This window comes from Hesperophylax consimilis, chromosome 26, assembly GCF_061612785.1.
Source record: "Hesperophylax consimilis isolate HC1 chromosome 26, BYU_Hcon_1.0, whole genome shotgun sequence".
NCBI classification, from domain to species: Eukaryota; Metazoa; Arthropoda; class Insecta; order Trichoptera; family Limnephilidae; genus Hesperophylax; species Hesperophylax consimilis.
In genome coordinates, this window is record NC_142861.1 from 2,012,636 (window position 1) to 2,033,808 (window position 21,173).

The 21,173-nt window shown below is 33.2% G+C and overlaps 1 protein-coding gene across 1 annotated transcript in view; it reads right to left on the reverse strand.

Moving 5' to 3' along the window:
• Positions 1-15,698: 15,698 nt before the first annotated feature.
• The window catches only part of sei (potassium voltage-gated channel seizure), a 298,364-nt gene continuing 292,889 nt past the window's right edge, over positions 15,699-21,173 (reverse strand). The window contains exons 15-16 of the mRNA XM_089647318.1: positions 18,964-19,396; positions 15,699-18,409 (exon numbers count right to left, since the gene is read on the reverse strand). Coding sequence (XP_089503444.1) covers positions 18,290-18,409; positions 18,964-19,396 — 553 coding nt within the window. The 3' untranslated portion in view covers positions 15,699-18,289. The remainder of the gene's footprint in view (positions 18,410-18,963; positions 19,397-21,173) is intronic.

The window sequence follows — 21,173 nt, forward strand, 5'->3', positions numbered from 1 at the left end:
ACGTGGGTCTCTCAGATCACAAGCTTGTGCGTACCGAAGTAGACTTTAATCCTTCCAAACCTGTCTATAAAACGAAAACGACCAGAGCGTGGCGAAAGTTTGACTTTGCCCTCTTTGAGGAAGAACTGAAGACTTCCATCCTTGCAAAATACGACATAAATAGTAATGTAACTTCGACATCTGGCCTAGTAGAAGTCTATAATGATATTTTAACTACACTAATAAACAAACATGCCCCCTTTTCGACCAAAACCTGTGCTGTTCGCATGTCTGATTCCTGGTTTGACGCAGAATGCCGGGAAAAGAAGAGGGCTATGCGCCAACTTGAGAGGATATACAGGAGCGAAAAACTAGCCAGCCAAAGGGAAGCGTGGGTTAGTGTGCAAACTGAATACAGGGAAACAATTCGGAGAAAAAGAGCCGATTACTGGACAATGAAGATTGAGAGTGAAGATTCGGACCCCCAGTGACTTTGGAATTCACTTAAAACTGTCAGAGGTGAGTCAGAAAACTCAACCACGGTAGCGCTCAGTCCGAAAGATTTTTCCGACTTTTTTCAAGAAAAAATCGACAATATTCGGGCCACAACAGCATCTGCACCTCCACCTACGTTCACCACCTACAACGGCGAATCCTTTATTAAGTTCACGCACACTACATCGGAAGAAGTCACCAAAATTGTGTCCAGTTCACTAAACAAACAATGTGCTTTAGACCCAATCCCAACGTGGCTTCTGAAAAAGTGTCTGAAACATATAGTACCATTCCTAGTTTACTTATATAACAAAACTTTTGACCTAGGCGAGGTACCCCAAGTGCTTAAGAAGGCCCTTGTCTCACCAATTTTCAAGAAACCCCAACTAGATTCTGAGGATTTAAGTAATTATCGTCCTGTGTCAAATCTACCGTTCATCTCAAAAATCCTAGAAAAAATTGTGATCAGGCAGATAACCGCCCATCTGGCGAAAAATGAACTACTGTCAAAGTACCAATCAGCTTATAGGAGGTACCATTCTACAGAGACTGGATTATTGCGCGTGTTGTCAGATTTGATGCTTGCAAATGAGTCAGGTAAGCTAGCTTTGCTATCATTATTAGATCTGAGTGCAGCATTTGACACCATCGATCACAATTTCCTGATCGACAGACTGGAAAAAACTTTTGGACTGGGTGGTGAAATTATTAAGTGGATAAAATCATACCTCTGTGGCCGAACCCAATCTGTACAAGCGGCGGCAAAAACTCTCCCTACGTGACCCTGACTTCTGGAGTCCCCCAGGGTTCAGTCTTGGGGCCCCTACTTTTTATTTTGTTCATCAACGATGTTGCCAAAATTATAGATTCATTCGGACTTCTTTCCCATTGCTATGCTGACGATCAGCAAATCTATTTCTACTGTGCACCGAATGAGAAAGACAAATTAAAAGATATCACTGTTAAATGCATTGGTGCCATAACAGAGTGGATGTCTTCGAACAAACTTAGACTAAATCCATCCAAAACAGAATTTCTCTGGACAGCAACAAAAAAGCGCCAGTCAATGTTAGACAAAACTCCTCTCATTACCTCTGGCTGCAACATCATCCCTAAAAATGACATTAAACTCCAAGGTGTTCATCTAGATGAAGATCTCTCACTCAAATCCCAAATTAACAAAACAGTAAGCGCAGGTTTCTTTCACCTGCGTCAAATCAAATCTATAAAACGAAATATTCCAGCTAACGCCACAAAGATGTTGGTAAATCCTTCGTTGTATCACGACTCGACTATTGCAATGGCATATACGCAAGTCTCCCTAAAATATACACTGACAGACTTCAGTCAGTTTTCAATGCTGCAGCAAGGCTGATAACCGGTGTTTCCAAATATTCCCACATCTCACAACATTTGCGAAACCTTCATTGGCTTAAGTGCCCTGAGAGAATCCAATTCAAACTCTGCTGGATGGTTTTTAAAGCCGTACATGATATGGCGCCAGCCTACTTGTCGGAACTCTGCATTCCAAACGATGTTAATGTTAGGCAAGCAACGCTTCGATCAGCATCTTCAACAGCCATAGGTAGACTTTCAGTACCTATGCGCAATCACAATACTAATTTTGGAGACCGAGCATTTGCAGTAGCAGGCCCAACAGCTTGGAACAAACTCCCTTCATATCTGCGAAAGATCGAAAGCTCATCTGAGTTCAGAGCAAAACTAAAGACTCACCTTTTCAACTTGTCGTATCCAGAATTATGACCTTTTTTATTTTTTTCATCAGTAGTATTTCATTGCTCAGTCCAGGGGATTTTTCCACTTGACTCTTTTTTTTTCACCGTTATTAATCGTATATTACGCTCAAACAATTTTTTTTTATAATATTTTATAACTGACACCACGGGCAGAAATCATAACAATCGGTATTTGTAAATACAAATTAAATATGTATGTTCGTCGTAAATCTCTAGTTTAAGCCGTAGTTGTAAGTCGTATTATAGCGGTATTGTGTAAATGCCCACTTGGTCATAAAAATATGTATAGCTTAAATCATTAGTTAAAAGTCTTAGTTGTAAATCACTCGACATGAGTCTTAGTTATAAGTCTCTCTCTATCTATGAAACTTAGTTATAAACCAAAAGTAATTAAGTCTAAGTGATCAATGCATAAATTAAGTTGTTAAGCGCCCTTGAGGTGATTTTCTCACGAAAACGGCGCTATATAAATAATCCAATCATTATTATTATTATTACCTTATATTGGAAACATGATAACGGAAGCAGCTACAATCAGAAGAAGAAGAAATTAAATTTAACAATATTCACCAATAAAATGATTATATTGTTTATTTATTTTAATATATTGTCATTTGTCTATTTTAAAATCTATGTACACTGTTCATTGAACTCCCTTTTAAATTCGTTTCCTTGTGTAAAAATTAGTGTCTTTCATTTTAATAATGTTAATTAATGCTGTCTTTCCTGAACTCACTGGGAATAATACTCGTGTATCATTTATTTTTACGACTTTATGTCCGGTTAAATCTTCCCCACAGGAAAAACTAAACCCTTCCACACACTATTACACAAATGATCATCTAGTCAATCCACATTATGCAAGTGCATTATATAAGCATAATAAATGCAAAACAATACAAGAACAACACGTCAACTCACCAGAGATCAAATGGGAAAATAATTCACCGACTCCAGATATTTTCATATCAGAGGGTTCGGCTCGGTAGAACTCCTAACTGGACTGATAAATCCTAAATAATAATAATAATAATAATAATTTGTAGAGCGCCGTTTTTGTGAAAAATCACCTCAAGGGCGCTGTACAATTTATTTCCTAGGATCTACATTTCTAATTTAGAAAAGATACCAAAACATACTTACTTGGCAAGTCACCTCCGACAAACACACTTATATTAAAAAGTTTATGCTTATAAAAGATAAAACTGCACGCAGAGGACACTGTATCAAAATACCTACTGATCCCTCAATATAATTATTTAAAAAATCTTTCATAATCCTACATGTATTAAAAAATAATTGATTTTTGCATTTTTATACATACTTCTTTGACAGATCTAATACGCCTAAATTTTGAATGAGAGAGTTAGGTATAATGCCAGTAGCCAAAATAACAAATGGTAATATTTTTATAGTCTGAGAATGCCAAATTCTTTTAATCTCATTTCCTAAATCTGTGTATTTTCTTATTTTTTCAGAAACAGATTTTTGAAATAGTATTGTTATTATTTGGCAATATACTATCATTAAATAAATAAATAATCCAACAGATCAATCTAGTGTCATTTGTGGTTGAGCTCATACACTAATATCAAGAAATACAACAAAACTACAAATAATATGTTAACTTTACAAAAACGACACACATTGTCAGATCTGTTGTTTCTATCTGCTAAATAATAAAATAGATAGTCCCGAATTGCTATCCGTCATTGGTTTAAATGTTCCAACGAGGCGTACCAGGCACACTACACTTTTTCATATTGAAGCCAACAATACCAATGCAGCAAACTCGGTAATTACTCGCGCAATCACAACTTACACCCACTATGAAAAATTACTAGACTTAGACATCTTTCATGATTCCTTTCTAACATACAAAACTAACTTATTAAATTTCTTAGCGTGATATATTTCAAAAACACTTTCACTTCATTTTTCAAAACTTCTATGTATGTATTAACAGTCAATTACAATTCGTGAGCATATTATAATTCTTGATTTTAATTTATTTAGTTCTTTTCATACACTTTCTTCCTTTTTTAACTATTACCTACTCATACATAAATTTAAACTTAAATTCATTGATTTAAACTTAAAATCATTAGTTTTCAGAACAATCTCAGGCGAAATTACATTATGATATTTTATGGACATACGTAATAGGTACTAAAACTATGTAATAACGAAAAATATCCTTAACTCTATCTTATTGTACTATGTATGTCTTAAAAATAAATAAATATTACAGATTTCTTGGTACATTAGGGGTTAAATGGTTTGGGTTTGTAAAATAAATAAACATTGATTGTAAATGTGTGATTATTTTATTGAAATCTCAAATGTATATATAATAAATCCTTAAAAATTAGCAAATCACATATTTTAACATTGCATTATTAAGTTAAATACATTGTTACTTTGTATAAAAAGTACAAAGCGAATCCATTGTTTTATAAAATTCACATAATGTAACTTTGAAGCGATACATGTGTGGGGGGAGATTGGGGGGAGCTGCGAACTATATTGGTGATACACGACGCTGGGTTACGAATATAACTGATTCTTATTGACTAGTTTGCCATTGCACGGCTGAGTTTATTGCGTATTAGAGTGTCGGGCTGTTCAACGTTTGAATTAGATTAACGTGAGCTTATATAATATCAGTTCCAAACAATAATAGTGTCTTTTATCCAATGCGGTTGGTTCTTATCACAAAAGTGGCAAGCGTATATAAAAATTGTGAAAAATTAACCGTTATGGTAAAATGACTATAATGTGTCTTCCACGGAAGTCAGCCGCCTGCCAATCAGTCACGATTAAACCATTTATTTCTTACACACGTATTCCTACATAAGCCACTCAAACTTAAGGGATTCTTGCACTAAGCAAAACATTACTATTATAAGTGTTACACTTGTGCTGTTTGCTTGTCTCCTTCAAAGGGCGCCACGTGAAATTATTACATTTACACTAAACCTACCTAACTTACTCTAATTTATTTTGCCGTGAACAAATCCGTCAAGTTATATTATATTTCATTATTTTACAAACTGTTCACACGAGAGATCTTCAATGCATGTTATTCCACAATTTTTTTGATAAAATGATAAGGATGAAGCCATCGTCACAGCTTCTGTCCATTACTTTTTGAATGCTTTGGCTTATTTTGCTATCATATTATGTAGCGACAGAACATCTTTTAAACAAGTTGAAACGGATACAAACATAAATAATGTGATTTTTTCTGTATGTTAACCTTTCATCTACCACAGGACAGTAAACTGTGGGCTTGGCGGCATAGAATAAAATAAAAAAAAAACACCAGAAGCGCCTTCGATATAGATTTGAAAGCAAAGCAAATGTCGCCATTGCCTTAGTACCTTTTGATTCTAGCCTATTTGGATTACATGTTCTTTCTCTTACACTTACCTGACATTGTATATCGCCATGGATTGAATTTAATTATGTTGAAACACAGCTCTGCATATGAAATTTAAGCGGAGAATCCTCAGATTTTAGAATCATGAAAGGCATTTTTGTGTTATTCTTTATTCTATGTTTGACCGTAACTCAAATGCAACACGCTTCAAAATAGAAAAAATACACTTTTGTTCAGAATAATCCAAAATAATCGCAATTGGATATTAAACATCATGTAATTTCCTAAGTAAAAGTTATAATAATTAGGAATACATTTTATATTTAAATCTTGTTTATAACGTATAAACATCAGCAGATAATATTAATAAAAGTGTTATTTTTTTGGAAATTCGCCGTTATATCTATCTTAACTTGTTTTTTAAAAGATGTTCTGCGCGCTAAAGGAAAAACAAAAAAAAATCTAAATCTACTTTTATAAATGGAATACTAATTTGAAAGTAATTTACTAAATGCCCTTCACTTCTAAACTTGCAGCGTTATGTCGGCTACATTGTGGATTATTGTAATAACATATTATTCCTAAAAGCTATTTCTTTACCTAATAACATTTTAACATTGTAATAATGATAATATTTTTCTATGTCATCCCATCTTTTAAATCATAAAAAAAACAACTCTAATCTAAAATTTTCAGTAAAAACAACGTGTGTTTTCGTTCAATTAAGCATTATTATTATATTTGTACGCCGAAATATTATTGTGTGTATAAATTTAATTTTGAAAATGTGAAAAAAAAAAGGTTTTTAAAAAGATGTGTGGTTCAAAATGGCCGTGCAAGCTTTAGTTAATATTTTGTCATGGATCAAGGAAGTGAAGATGTTTTAGTAAAGTTTTTACCAGAATCTGTATTCTCATTTGGACCGTTTTTTCAGTATTTTTGAACACCGGGAAAAAAAAAAATTAGATTTGCAGGTATTGCCGTAAATTTAAAACAATTACCATTTAAATTAAGTCGTTCATTACAGGTTACCGTTGTTTTTCTTTCTAGATTCATTTCTATATAGTTCTACTAGATGTGAGCTTATGTTTTAATAACTATGAGTCAAAGAACTACAACCATGAAGCATTTAAAGCAAAACATGAATTCTAAACTAATGATTCCACGTTTATATCGATTTAAATAAAATAATACAGTACCCTGAATGCTTATGAAACATTGCCACCCATAGTACAACATTATGAGTCGCTAAATTTACTGAACGACTCATATGTGAGTCACTGGCCTTCAAAGGGTTAGAATGAAATGTTTGTAATACCATTTCTTCCATTACAAATGTTACTATTTTAATTTTTCTGACACACGTAACACTCATTTTATGCATCAAAGTCACAAGTTGGTAAACTATGGTTATATAATTACATTATTCACGGTAACTGTAAAAATAATTCGGCATTACATTCTTTTTTATATTATTATTTATCATTATTTAAAGTAGATAATTATATTTCTGTTCTTTTACAGAAGATTAATGTTTCAGGGCGTTTTGTTTTCTGTTTAATTTTAATCCGGTTACTTACTTATATTCCAAAAACATGAATTGCAATACACAATGTATTTTTTCATAATACATGTTATATTTTTGAGAATTTTAGACTTGCTTTTCCCGCTTTATGGTAGGGCCAACTTACGTATACTTGCGGATGGGATTAATGTGATACATTGGTTAAAAACAGTGAAAATATCAAGCTCGAGGAAGCACCTAGGTTAGTTTAGTTTCAAAAAAAGAATTTGAAAAATAAAACAGTAGAATGCCAATCAACCTAACCTATCCCGTGTGGTATTCTTTGGAGAATGTTAGCGACAATCCCCTCAAACTTCTCCTTTTTTGTCAACCAGGAGGTCTAGCACGGACAATCGATAAAGCCCTATCTTAATACGATATTGACGAAATCAGTTGTCTATGGTCAGTTAGCGATATTTGCGAGCACAGTCAGAATATAAAAGCCATTACTTTATGAATTTTTTCATTTTAGCGCGGCCTGCAAGGTGTCATATGCACAACTGTTTGGATAATGTTATGCGAAATAACTGGCTTATTAATGAATGGGGGTGAACTAACTAAGCTCTTAAAACTGACAGAAATTATATACAGACTTAATTAATTCATACAAGACGAGATCAATTGATTCCGTTCCACTTGGAGAAACAATAGTTGTATATGATGCCCCTGCCTACGGAGCTGGTGGGCGGATGTATCCTGAAAACACCTCACCTGATGAACCTGGGCTCCCCTGATAAATCACCAAATGTTGCGAACCACTTAGGGTGACCTATGGCAGAGGTGTTGGTTATCCAATAAATGGTTCTTAAAACTCACCTCCCAAATTGCCACTGTCGCGAGTTGCCATGGAACCAGGATAATAGACGTGCGTTCGTGTGCACTCTTTGTGACTTCATATACAGGGTGTATCGGCACTAACCCGACAAACTTTAACCAGCTATTCCTTAGCACATTTGGAGTAAAAAATGTTATGGGCACTTTGCTGTCCGGTAGCATTTTTTTTTCAATTAAAAACAAAAAAATAAAAAATTTCCACACCACATCACTGTCATTGGCATTGCTTTTCGTGTTCAACAGCTGTTATAAGCAAGTATGTCGAAAAGCGTCTTCGCTCTTTCGCACACACTAAATAATTATAGTTAAAAATGAGACGAATGGTGCCGTGCCATTTCGTTGTGATTGTAAAAGCGCGCCAATATAGGTACACACGTACATTATTCAACGGAATTCGAATAAAATATTGCCAGATGGGTTTTCAAACTTTGACAAAGGATAAAACAGTGGTGACATGTGGTGAAAATATGAATACAAAATTTTTTATTAAAAAAAAACGTTACCGGACAGCAAAGTGCACATAAAATTTTTTACTCCAAATATGCTAAGGAATAGCTGGTTAAAGTTTGTTGGGTACGTGCCGATACACTCTGTATTTTAATTACAACAATAGCTTACTGGAATGCGCTTAACACAGAGAGAATGGATTACTCACTCAAACAATGGATACAAATTCTAATTTTGGTTGTTTTTAAATACATGTAATGAATGAATACAAATCTTGGAAGCGGAAATTAACCCGATTCCCGACATCCGATCGAACTGAAACTTGGCAGATAAGCTCGTTGTTAATTAAAATTCATTCAATCACGTAAACACACTCGGATATATATGCATTTCTCTGAAATCATTCAGCAATCGCGATTTGGTGCAGTTGTTAGTGCGGTTGACTTCAGTCCCTGAGGAGAAAAGTTCAATTTTCATTCAAACAAAAAAAAAAGAATCTTTTAAATTGGCTACTAACTGGCCGAAGAGATGGCACAACTAGGTCGAAAATTGAAAATATTAAAAAAAAGTTTGTTTTTTACCGGTTGCTTTTTTGACACTGCCTGAAACATCAACATGAAGAAGAAGGAGGGATCACAGCAAGACTTAACTTATCACTAATGTTCAGGTTCTAATTAGTTTTAATTACGTCTTGGTTTGGTTGGTTGGCTTTCTACTGCAATCTAATAGATAAATTAATCTTACAGGATTAGCAATCCGTGTGTTTATTGCAAATCCGAAATGAAACAATAAATAAACAAGACAACAACTAGAGGCACATTTAAAATACTGAATTATAGCCATAAATAGGGTACGTACATGTTTTCATAATAATTTGTATTGCTTTGTGAATTAATACTGCTTTAAATATTGTTATTTGTGAACCAGTCACCGAAGATTGTAACATGGTTTTACAACATTTAGTTATATTTACAGTTACAGGAAGGACAACAGTTATTCACAAGATTATCAGTAGGTACTTCCACAACCTTTTTATCGATTATGTTAGCACTCACAATCAATCACAATATGATTTGTTTTAATAATGTCATTGTCGAATTTCAGATCAATATTTTCCTGTTTTCAATATTCACATTCACCTAAAATTATTTGAAACTTTCAATTTACCCGGTTGAAAATGTTTTAACAGCGTAATATTATGCAAGAGACAGATTTTTTTTTTAATTTAAAATTTATTCCAAACTTTTTGGGAGTATTTTTAGGTTATGTTTATAATGGAGAGTGAGGTTAGGTTAATTTTAAGAATGGGCGGGATTATAGTGTAAAGAATTGACAAGACATGGACATAAGAATCTAGATCATCACTGTTCTTCTTACAGTTACAGAGGATCATTAACACTCTACATGATTGTATTACAATGGGAAGAAAAGGCATAAGGGCTTGAAATTTGGACGTAAGGTGATGCACAAATGTTACAAAAAATGGCGGTTTATTCTTAGAAAGAAAGCAAGATTTTTCAGATGTGTAAAATTTAAATGATTTTCCAAAGAATATTGTTTTAATTCAATCTATATTTGATGGAGGAGAAAGATTTTGATTTGAGACTGATTTTTTTTTTAAGGACAAACATTTCCAGGTTACGAATAACCTGAAAATATTTGAAAATCTCCTACTACCACCACAGTAAGCGGAAAATGTTTTGTGATGGAGGACTTAGCCAGCTGAGGAATTGAACACACCACGCCTGGGTGGGACCCAAACGTGATATCAACACAGCCAACGACCGGTCAAATAAATGAGTCATGTCGCTGGTCACTATATCTCATATTTGAGTCCATAGCAGGCGAAGTGTTAGTCAAATTTTTGACTTGTATGTCTAGTTTGGAGTATGTAGTTTACCATTCTTCAAGATAACAATATGCACTGCGGATAAAGGGACAGATAGATATTGTTTCAGCATTATATATGCACATAAATAGCTTAATTTAAAATGGAAAATTAGACGAGTAATTCACAACCATAGCTAATCTGTACATGGAATCGATGATTGCAACCTGTCATCATTCGACAAGCAAATTCGCTAGTAAAAAAATGAATTCATTTTTTTCTTTCCAAAATTACGCTATTATAACCAATTACATTACAAACATATAGACATGTTATTGTCTCGCAAAATTTGCATTAAATGTGCCAAGTAACAATCACACTTAAGTTTCCAGTAAATTTATAATTCATTCATTTATGACAAAGATGGACATTCAAAGAATCTGCATGTGTGAACGAAATAGATAAAAGACCGGGTGTCATTAAGATGACAATACGCTTACATTTAGACGAATAAGGAATGCTCTATGAGATGACGAACTGCCAATAGGGTGACCTTATAATTTTTGTTGTAATATTCCCTATCTCATAATCTTCATGAAGCGTTCGAAATAATTGTATAATTCAAGTAATTTTGGTGTATTTACGAAGGAAATGTTATTCCTTGACTTACTAGTGTTTGCCGTGTAATAGAAACACTTTATCATCATACACAAGGGCATTTTGACAATCATTTATGCAATTTGGTTAGAGACAGTACACGACCGCACGTGATGCGTGACAGTTTAATACTAAATCGAAAGTACGGCAATTACCGTACCTTTTGTTCGCCACTTTGAGATCTCTACGACGTGTCTATAAATTTTGTAATGTCATAGATTTTAACCCCTCAAGGACAGACCTTTTCATTAAGCATAGCTTGAAAAGAGAATAAGACAATTGTGATTCTGATGTTAACATTTTTGTTTCAAATTCATCATATTGCTTGTCGAAAAATGACACATCTCATTGCTTGCGTCAAATTTGTTCATCATAAACTTGACATAGTAATATTATATTTAATTTTGTGATTTGTACAAATAAAAAAGGTAAATATTTCCCTAACCGCCGCAGACAGACAGATTATGGAAATTACACTTTGTTTCAACTGAATTACTACAAGAAACAACTATTTATGTCGGGAAATATTGTAAAAGATGCATTATAATTCATTTAGAGTTCAAAATTTACCTTATAAAACTATCCCTTTGCCGCCATTTTCGACATTTTTTAGTATGACACTTGCAAAAGTTTAGTTTTAATCTAAATACGTACAATTTGTTAGGCAGTTATGGGTACTTAACTAACCCAAACTATTTTGTGCATGTGAATAGGTGATTCTTTTAGTAATTGTTAAAAACCAATTGTAATTTCCATAATGTGGTTAGGTAAATAATTACCAAAAAAACTCCTTGAATTAAATAAAAAAATCACTTTCTGACAAAATGATAATAATTCAATCAAATTTTTATGCAAAACCAAACTTCAGAATTTAGTGTTTCAATTAGAGAAGAAAAATCGATTTTCAGTATTTAAAAGAGATACATTTTAGCAATTTTAAACTTATTATTTTTTAACCATATGAAAAATTTTATGATGATTTTTTTACCTTTGAGGCCACAATTATCACAAAATACATTCATTTTACTTCATACCATTTTTAAAACAATATTTTTTATCAAATTTCTTAATTTAAGTGTGTTTTAAATTACCTTAAAAAAGGGAGAAGATTACAGGTTTCTCAGAATATTTTTCATTCCGATCGATATTGCCAGGCGATACGGAATTTTTGGCTCCAGAAATGCAAAATCAGATTGGCTACAACCGCAACACATGTTTCCTACTAGATGAAGACCACTTCCCACGTAAAAAATGAGCTGCTCTTCATTCCATTAGTCGCTGAGGAGACATTAACTGGCCACCGACGAGTCCAGATTTAGCGCCTGCTGACTTTTTCCTATCGGCCACCCAACTTGAATCTTTTAGAGCGAAGAATCACAGACGAAATTAATGCAATTCCAAGAGCAGTACTCCAGCGAGTGATTGAGGATTTTAGATTTACGCTAAATGAGTGAGAAGAAGTAGATGGTGCTCATTTACAAATGATTGTTATTCATAAATAAAAATTGACAAACTGCTTTGTAATTTAACTGTAATTAAAACGAATTTGAACTTGAACCCATTATGGTATTATATTTTTAGTATAAAAAACGAAAAACATTCTGAGATACTCTTTACAATTGATTTAATTAGGAAATTAGAATCGTTTTAGCTTGTACGATGGAAACTTGACATAAGAAATCAGCCAATGACAATATTATATTAGCCAATAATTTCCCGAATGTGTCATTAAATGAGTAAATAATTAAAATTAATAACATTAATTAACATCTATGTATTGGAGACGTACTACATAGTATATTACACAACGCAGATAATGTTTCAAATGATCACAGGCTTGACAAAATTGAATATTATGTTTTCAACAATAATCTTCGCTCAAGCAAGGCGTCTTATTAATAATTCTTACATCGATTTTATAAACAAGCACAGTACATTATTTATTACACAGATTTTAAATTAACATTGAGGTGTTGGCGAACACCGTGACATGATGACACAATTCTTTCATTATGTACATATCAATTAGTAATTTTATGACATATTTGTTAAATACACAGAAAATAAGGACAAACTTTATCCAAATTTTATTTTAAAAACATTTTGTAGTACTTAGATAATAATGAGAAGTAAGCATTTGTCGGCCATTGTTATCGATGTTAAAGTTTTGAGGTTAGTTTTTTTTCTTATTCTCTTATTTAATCCAACGCATGAACCCATGATCCTAAAATAGTTTGGGTCTAACTAAAATTTAGATTAAACAAAATAGCTATTAAAATTCATTATTTTCCACTTGTGAAAACAGAGATATTTACTTCTCATTAACATCTAACTAATAAAAAGTGTTTTCAAAATAAAATGTGCGTAATAAGCAAGTTCCTATTTTCTGTACATTTACCACACATTTAAAAAATATGCAATTAAAAAATGTCAATAAATGATTATTTTGACATTTCTTACATTGGTGAAATAATAACACAATTTTTTAGTCTCCGGTGATAATTTTGACTATTACGCAGATTCAGGATCAAGGGTTTGTTACCTATTCGAAAACTTCCACCACAAGATGTTAGTTTCATTCTAAACACTTTCAAGAATGATTAAAACTGCTGTAATATTTTCTTCTTTCTTTAAGATGGGTGATTTCCTAGCTTTCTAAATTAATAATCAATGCACTTTCCGGTACAAAAAGACTTGAATGTTTATATTATGTTTGACCGAACCTTGTCCCGAATCTGCTTTATTAAATATCAATCTCTCAAAGTTATTTTTATGTGTGCTGCTTATCTTCAAAACATTCCAGACCATTTTTACAAGACACATGAATTAATTTATTAACTATTTCGACATTGATTTAAATCGAACACAAACTTATTACAACACAATTAAGAGCATTCGTAAAGTACATCAAACATTTATTTATTGATCTAAGTTTTGACCCTTCATCGTGGAGTGTAATCATTCGCGTACATTAATTATTCATAAAATTTATCAACAACATTGAACATTTCTTCCAAAACTGTCACACACTTTTGGTAGAAACTAAATCACCGATAAAAGGATAAATTTAAATATGCAGTAATGCATTGCAATATATTTTATTTTTATTAAATTTCTAAAAACCGCGTTCCATTCCAAAAATAAATTTGCTATAATTAAATAGACGAATGATGTGAGATTTAAAAGTGTACAAAATTATAATTAAGGTAATGCAATACAGGCAGTCCCCTTGCTTCAATTAATGTTCAGATTTTTATATCATTTTCACAGTATTTCTGATGCATGCTACACTCATCCACGTTCCTTACTACAGTAAATATTTGCCTAACTGCCACACTTTTAATAGGCACAAATTATAAAAATTACTCTTCGTTTCAACTTAATAATTACAAGAAATGACGATTTTCCTCGGGATAAATGGTAAAAGATGCATTATAATTCCATTTTAATTCAAAGTTCAAAATTTACCCTATAAAACAATGCCTTTGCCGTCATTTTGGCTTTTTTGTATGGTTAAAGTTTAATTTCAATCTAAATACGCATAAATTACTTAATTAAAACAAACTAAGAATGTAATAACCTACTTCATGCATGTAAATCATTGTTTCTTGTAGTCATTATTGTTGAGACAAAGTGTAATTTCCAAAATCTGTTCCTAAAACTGAAGCGGTTAGGGAAATAATTACCAAAACGAATGTATACATATATGTACCTAGCACTGGGGCACGGATTATTCGTATATCATAGTATACATATAGCAGCCAATGGGTTAAAATTGTATTACAATATTTACGGCAGCAACAATTTTTGAAAACTTATATTAATGAGTATTAATATTTCATTGTTTAGTTAGTAAATTAAAGTCTAAATATGCACAGATAATATTAATTTATTTATCAGGGGACAGCGAGCAAAACATCTTCCTTTGCCAATAGATTAAGATGTGAAAAAGTTTCTAAATATGTTTGTATATTTATCATTATACATTTAAGCTTACATAACATTAAAATTATTTATATTTAGTTGTGTTTTGTTAGAATTATGATGATACTTGGAATGGACTGCTTCACAATGTTTTTTTTATTAGAACTTAACTATTGCAGTAAAAAATTTACTTCTATTTAAGGTTAAACACGACATTCGTCATAATCCAAGTGTTCATAGATGGCGTTAATTGAATCCTATAATTTCTATACCCGCTATATCCGATTTTTTGACAAAATGATCTGAGTATAACATCTTGTTCACATTTTTGCGAGCAACAAGAGGAGCCTAAAATTGAGTTTCAAAACCCTCCTTATCGCGACCAAAAACCATGTTAAAACTGCGAGTGAGAAACCAAATCCGCTATATCATACAGAAAGTTACTATCAAAACCCGCTATATCGGATTCAACGAATCACAAGCAGTTATTTTGCCAAAATACAATATGGCCGCCGCTCTGACGCCACGCTCGTGTGTCAAAATGATCTACGCGTGAGTTTCTAAACCCGCCATGTCGGCTCAGTTGACTTTCAAAATCACGAAGTGAGTATCAAAATCCGCTATATCCATTTTATTTATCGAAATTACTTAATTATTGCTAGACATATATAGAAAAATAAATGCTTTTCGAAATTTTATTACTCCAATTCATTATATAAAAAATTGTAATGCATTTATTTATGTACGCTAGAGATGTGACAGTTTTTTGCGGTTTTCTCCAAATCAATGAAAGTTGATATAGCGGGTATAGAAATTACACGACTCAATTTAATTTGTTAAAATACACTTTTGCAAGTTATGCTTTTACATATTAAGATAGATTATTTGTTTGCGCCCGTACACACACAGCATGAATATATAGTTTTGTCTGTATTAAAACCCAATTCTTTCAAGAAAGGCATATAAATACAATATTGTACCGAAGATTCAATCCAATATTTTATTTGCATGTGTTTCTTGAAAGAATTGATTTTTTATACGGACAAAACAATTCATTCATATTCATATAGCATATGTACAGGCACAAACAAATAATTTGTCTTAATATTGTAAGGCAATACCTTGCAAGAAAGGTAATTTAATAAAATAAATTAATTAACGCTATGTATGAACACATAGAATATAACGAGCGTAGCTCTTAACCTTAAACAGTAAATCCAAAGAGATAGGAATGTAATAGTTACTCTAGTGGACACATTGATGCTGCTTGTCATTTTATGGCATTTTAAACCAAGCAAGCTTAGAATTTAAATCACAGATGGCGTCTGTTAACATGATCATCCACTTATTATGGACATTTGAGAAATTTGTATGCAAGTAGATTATAATTTAACAAATTATAATTGTAACAAGGAAAATGTTTAGTACAATTGGGATTTAATTTGCGCTCTGTGTTGTTATTCTTGATCAAAGCATGCTATCAAAACGAGGCAACAGGAATCGATACAGAGTTGTGTCGTGCATTTACTGATGGGTCACTCGTGCTACACTCATCTTGAAAATTTGTTGATAAATCAATGCCAGGCCCATTCAATTAGAAACTTTTTACTGCAAAAGCACTTATTCTGTTTTACATTATGTTATTTCTATAAAATAAAGTTGGACTGATTTATTTTAAAATGAATGGTGAATTTAATGAAACCAACAGATTTGTGATAATATTTTTCACAGGCACACAATACATACATATTACATAATATCTCATAATAACCAAAGAAAATCCAGTCCAAGCTTTAAACCGAAATAAATCATTATTCGCATGACTTTTATACAGAGATATATGCTTCTAGCTCTATATTATTTAAATACTTACTGCTTATAAAAGGAGTATGTACTTACATTGTCCATTTAGCTCTTAAAATCACTGAAGCGTTTTTGCCCACATTTTGGCCAATTTGCAAACACCCGTGAGCGCAAACTGGCAGAAATGTGGCCAATTTGAAAAGATATTTCAAATCGTAAATATCTTGGCACTCCAGTGGTTAAATAATTACTGTAGTACTTAAACAAACACCATACAACATTTTGAAAGCATGCAACCAATTTTTTGTGTTCACATCAGAGTGTGTACAGAAGAACTCCGTCAAATTGTCTGTAATTTAAACATTTATTAATGTTTTTCGATTCGCACATCGAATAAATTGTCATTTAAATGGATTATTCATATTATTTCATTTAGGTTTTAAGCTAAAGCACGAGATAATACTATAAACCAATATAACTTGGTCCTTTACTAATACGGTAATCAAAAGATTCTTCTTTCGTTATTATTTATTCATGTTTTTACAAAGTGTAGCTGTGCTTTCGTGTTTTTTACGTAGCAAAAGAAAGGGGATTATAATATTTTAATGCATTGCAAATATTTAGGAATAAAATTTAAAGGAGTTAAAAATTGAATGAAAATGTTGGAATTTATTTCAGATGTTCATTTGCAGCCATTTTGTTTAATTATTTGATTTAATTTTGTGTAGATTCCCTTTATTGCTGTTTTATTTGTTTGTTTTCACAAAATATTTCTTGCTGTTTTTTGACCCATTGATGTTTATCGCATTGACATGTTAAACTTGCAAACTTAAGACAGAGATGTTACAGTTAATGTTTATCTTGTTAACATGTTGAAGCTGATGTTGATGTCATGTCACTTTTGGTATTTTACAAGCCATGGCCATACACTGTTGTTATCGCTGATTTTTGTCTCATTGTCTTGTAACAGTTAATCTTGCTGACAAGTAAGTCATGTTACAGTCTAGAATTAAGTCAGATATGTCAACTTGTTGAAATGTTACTGACAATCTTACAAACAGTCAGACATGTTAAAGTTGATATTGTGTATCTCGCAGACATGCTATTGCTGCATAATTTGTATCTTCCTTTTGCGTTTGTTAATGTTTATTGATTGACATTTAGCCGGACATGTCAGAGCTGATCAAAGCTGGCGTTTTATGTAAAAATCGAACTCCATACTACAGCAGGTTGAATAGTTGCAGCTAATCTTGGAGACTTGAGTTAGCATGTTACAGTCAATCTAGACTTAAGTCAGACATGTCACAACTTGTTGAAATATTACAGTTATCCTTGCAGACTTGTGTCAGACATATTACAGCAATCTAGACTTGAGTTAGCCATGTTGCAGAATGAGTTAGACATTTGTCAGCCAATCCAGACATGAGTCAGCGATGTTGCAGCTAATCTTGCAGACTTGAGTCAGACATATTACAGCCAATCTAGACTTATCCATGTTACAGCAATAGTTCTTTTATCCACAGAAGTTATGGTAACATGGAGCACTATCTGTGTAACGCTGGGGGGCCCGTGTCCCAGCGAGACAGGGAGAGGGAGAGAGGTGGGGCTCCGAGCCCCCACTACCTGTGGAAGGAGCGCGAGTGCGGGGGTGGCGGCAGGGCAGGGGCGGGTGTGGCGGGAGGCGGGGGCTCACTGGCCGAGCGCTGGACGGTGCAAGGACGCAGCCCTGTCTTGATACTCTGTAAGGGAAATTAAATCAATTTAAGTTAGGTCTGTGGGATTATTGTTCTGCCGCTGAGAACGCAGTTGTAACCTCTCTCTGATACAAAGGTAATTTATGAGAAAGAGGGACATACTACAAAGGAGGTATCAATGTCATGCAAACATATTTACATGTGAAGGACATGATGTTTTATTAATATGAGTATAAATTAACAGCATAAGCATAAAATCCTGCTAATTTCTACAATTCAGAATTGTTTTATATGCTACAGAACATAATCTAGTTGATTTTCAAATAATAACCTGCGAAAAATCACGGGATATTTTAATTCTAATTTTGAAATATGCAATTTTAAAATTGCCCTTAAAAATATTATATTATCAGGTACTTTATCTCTTGTCTAAATTATTCACATAACAATCAATTCCAATTTCGAAAATGACACATAAATTAAATTTGAGTTCATAATGTTTTTGAATAATTTCGTACATGAATAAAGCACATCATAGACAACCGAAATTAGTAAATTAAAATACACTTTCACTCTTACAAAACAAAAAATTATCATACCACTTCATGATCTGCAGCCACTGCTATCGAACTCGAAGTCGTCACAAATTCAGTCTCTGAAGAAGCAGCTGGACTTGTCTTCTCCAACAGAGACAAGATCCTCTTGATATCGGCCGCAACTCCTCGCTCCAGCGTAGCCAGTCTGCCGGACATCTCGTCCAGTTTCTCCATCAACACTGCGCTGGCGTCTGCACCGCCGCACCGGCACACCGTAGTGGTGGTGGGCAGGTTCTGGTACTGCGGGGACACGTCCTGCACCAGGATGGTGTGGCTGAGCCCCTTGAGCGGGGGCGCCTCGCCGGTTTCGTAGCTCAGGTTGCGCGGGAAGTTACGTACGTGAATGGAGCGGGACGGCAGGATGGGAACAGCAGGAAAGGCGGGGAAGCTGTCCTGACCGCCATCTTCGGACGAGCGGGCTCGCGCTGCGTGCAATCTGGAATTGATTTAGTCAATATTAAGCAAAATGTTATGCAGCATATTCAACATTTTAGAATTTTCGTATTTTTCCAATCCTATTAGGCGCAAATAAATAATTCATCTTGTGGAAGCATAACTTCCAAAAGGTGTATTTTAAAAGAATAATTAAATTAACGCCATCTACGAATGCGCAGATTATAATGTGTGTTATGTTTATCCTTAAAACCTTCTTTAGCAGAACAGTTCTTTTTGAAAATTGTAGATGGCAGCACTTCTGTTTGCAGCTAGAATGTGGAGCGCATGCACGACAGACGTTGGAAGCACCTCACAGGCTATGGGAAGCTTGATGGCAAATATTAGGGTAATCGGTTCAATTGCACGGTGTTTTATCATATTATTATTTGTAAATGTTGTTATCATTATTTAAAATACTATCTGTAAAAATATATTTGAAAAGTCGGAAAAACTTTCATTATCTCTGGGGTAAGGCAATATTTTTTTGTCCGGTCAAAAACGATTAGTAACTCTAATGATTTCATATTTGTGTTGTTACATTAGTGGAGACCCACGAAAAATCACGGTATATTATGTTAGTAAATCTAGTTAGCCACTAAAGTGCTTGCGTCGATAATTGGAATATGAGTTGAGTGATTGGCGTTTGAGTAGGAAATTTCTAGCCATTATTTAAAAAAAAACATACATCTGAATTTGAATACTTAGACATATAAACTGATTATAGTGCTATATAGCTAATAACTCACCTATATTTTACCATTTATCCTATGTTTTTACGATTTATAAAAAAATTATAAATAACGGTATTGCGCAAATTCTGCTCGTCAAAAATGGCATATTATGGTGTGTAATTATTCAAGATGTCTAAGTCTACATGCCCAAACCATCTATGTATCCCTTTCTTAATCTTACTCACTACGCTTACATCAGCCTTGCATTCTTTGCAACCTCCACATTTCTCACACAATCATTCATGGTTTTACCACACATATGCCTCAGGGATCTCATTTCTATAACATTCAGTCTTCAGTAAAAAAAAATACAAATTTCAAATATAGAATTAAAATAATTTTCTTGTGAAAAATCATTATAATTTTGGTATATACACATTAGTTCCAATTTTGAAAATGAGAATTAAAATAAATTTTCACTTAAAATGTTATATTATAGGTAGGTACTAATCAGTTTTGAAAATTACACTTAAAATCAGTACAAATCAGAGTTCATCGAACCAGAGTTACAATCACTCACAGATTCAACCAAAATTAGTAAGTTTGATAGGTAGGTAGCAATCAGTTCCAGTTTTAAAAATGACACTTATATTTAAAACAAATCCAAATTCATTGAACCAAAGTTACAGTCATTCACAGACAGACCCACAGCCGAAATTAGTACGTTCGACGATATTGCAATGATCCAATTGCCATTGATCCAATATCTAAAGCTCAAAAACTTATAATAAAGATTATCCTCAAACCACCAATCACAAGCATTTCGGATGAAATCTTTAGGAAAATCTGTGTTATGGACATTAGGCAACTTTATGTCAAAAAAATACTAGCATACCTCTTCAAACACAAAACTACTGTTGACAATATACAAACTGCTCGTGATACTAGAACCAAAGGACATAATCTCTTACAAATCCCTTTCGCTAAAACAACTTTTGGCCAGAGAAATTTTAGATATTTTGCAACAAGGCTATATAATGCTCTCCCACTAGCCATTGAAATATAAAACAGACATCAAGTCTTGGATCATCAGCCAAGACAGATCCA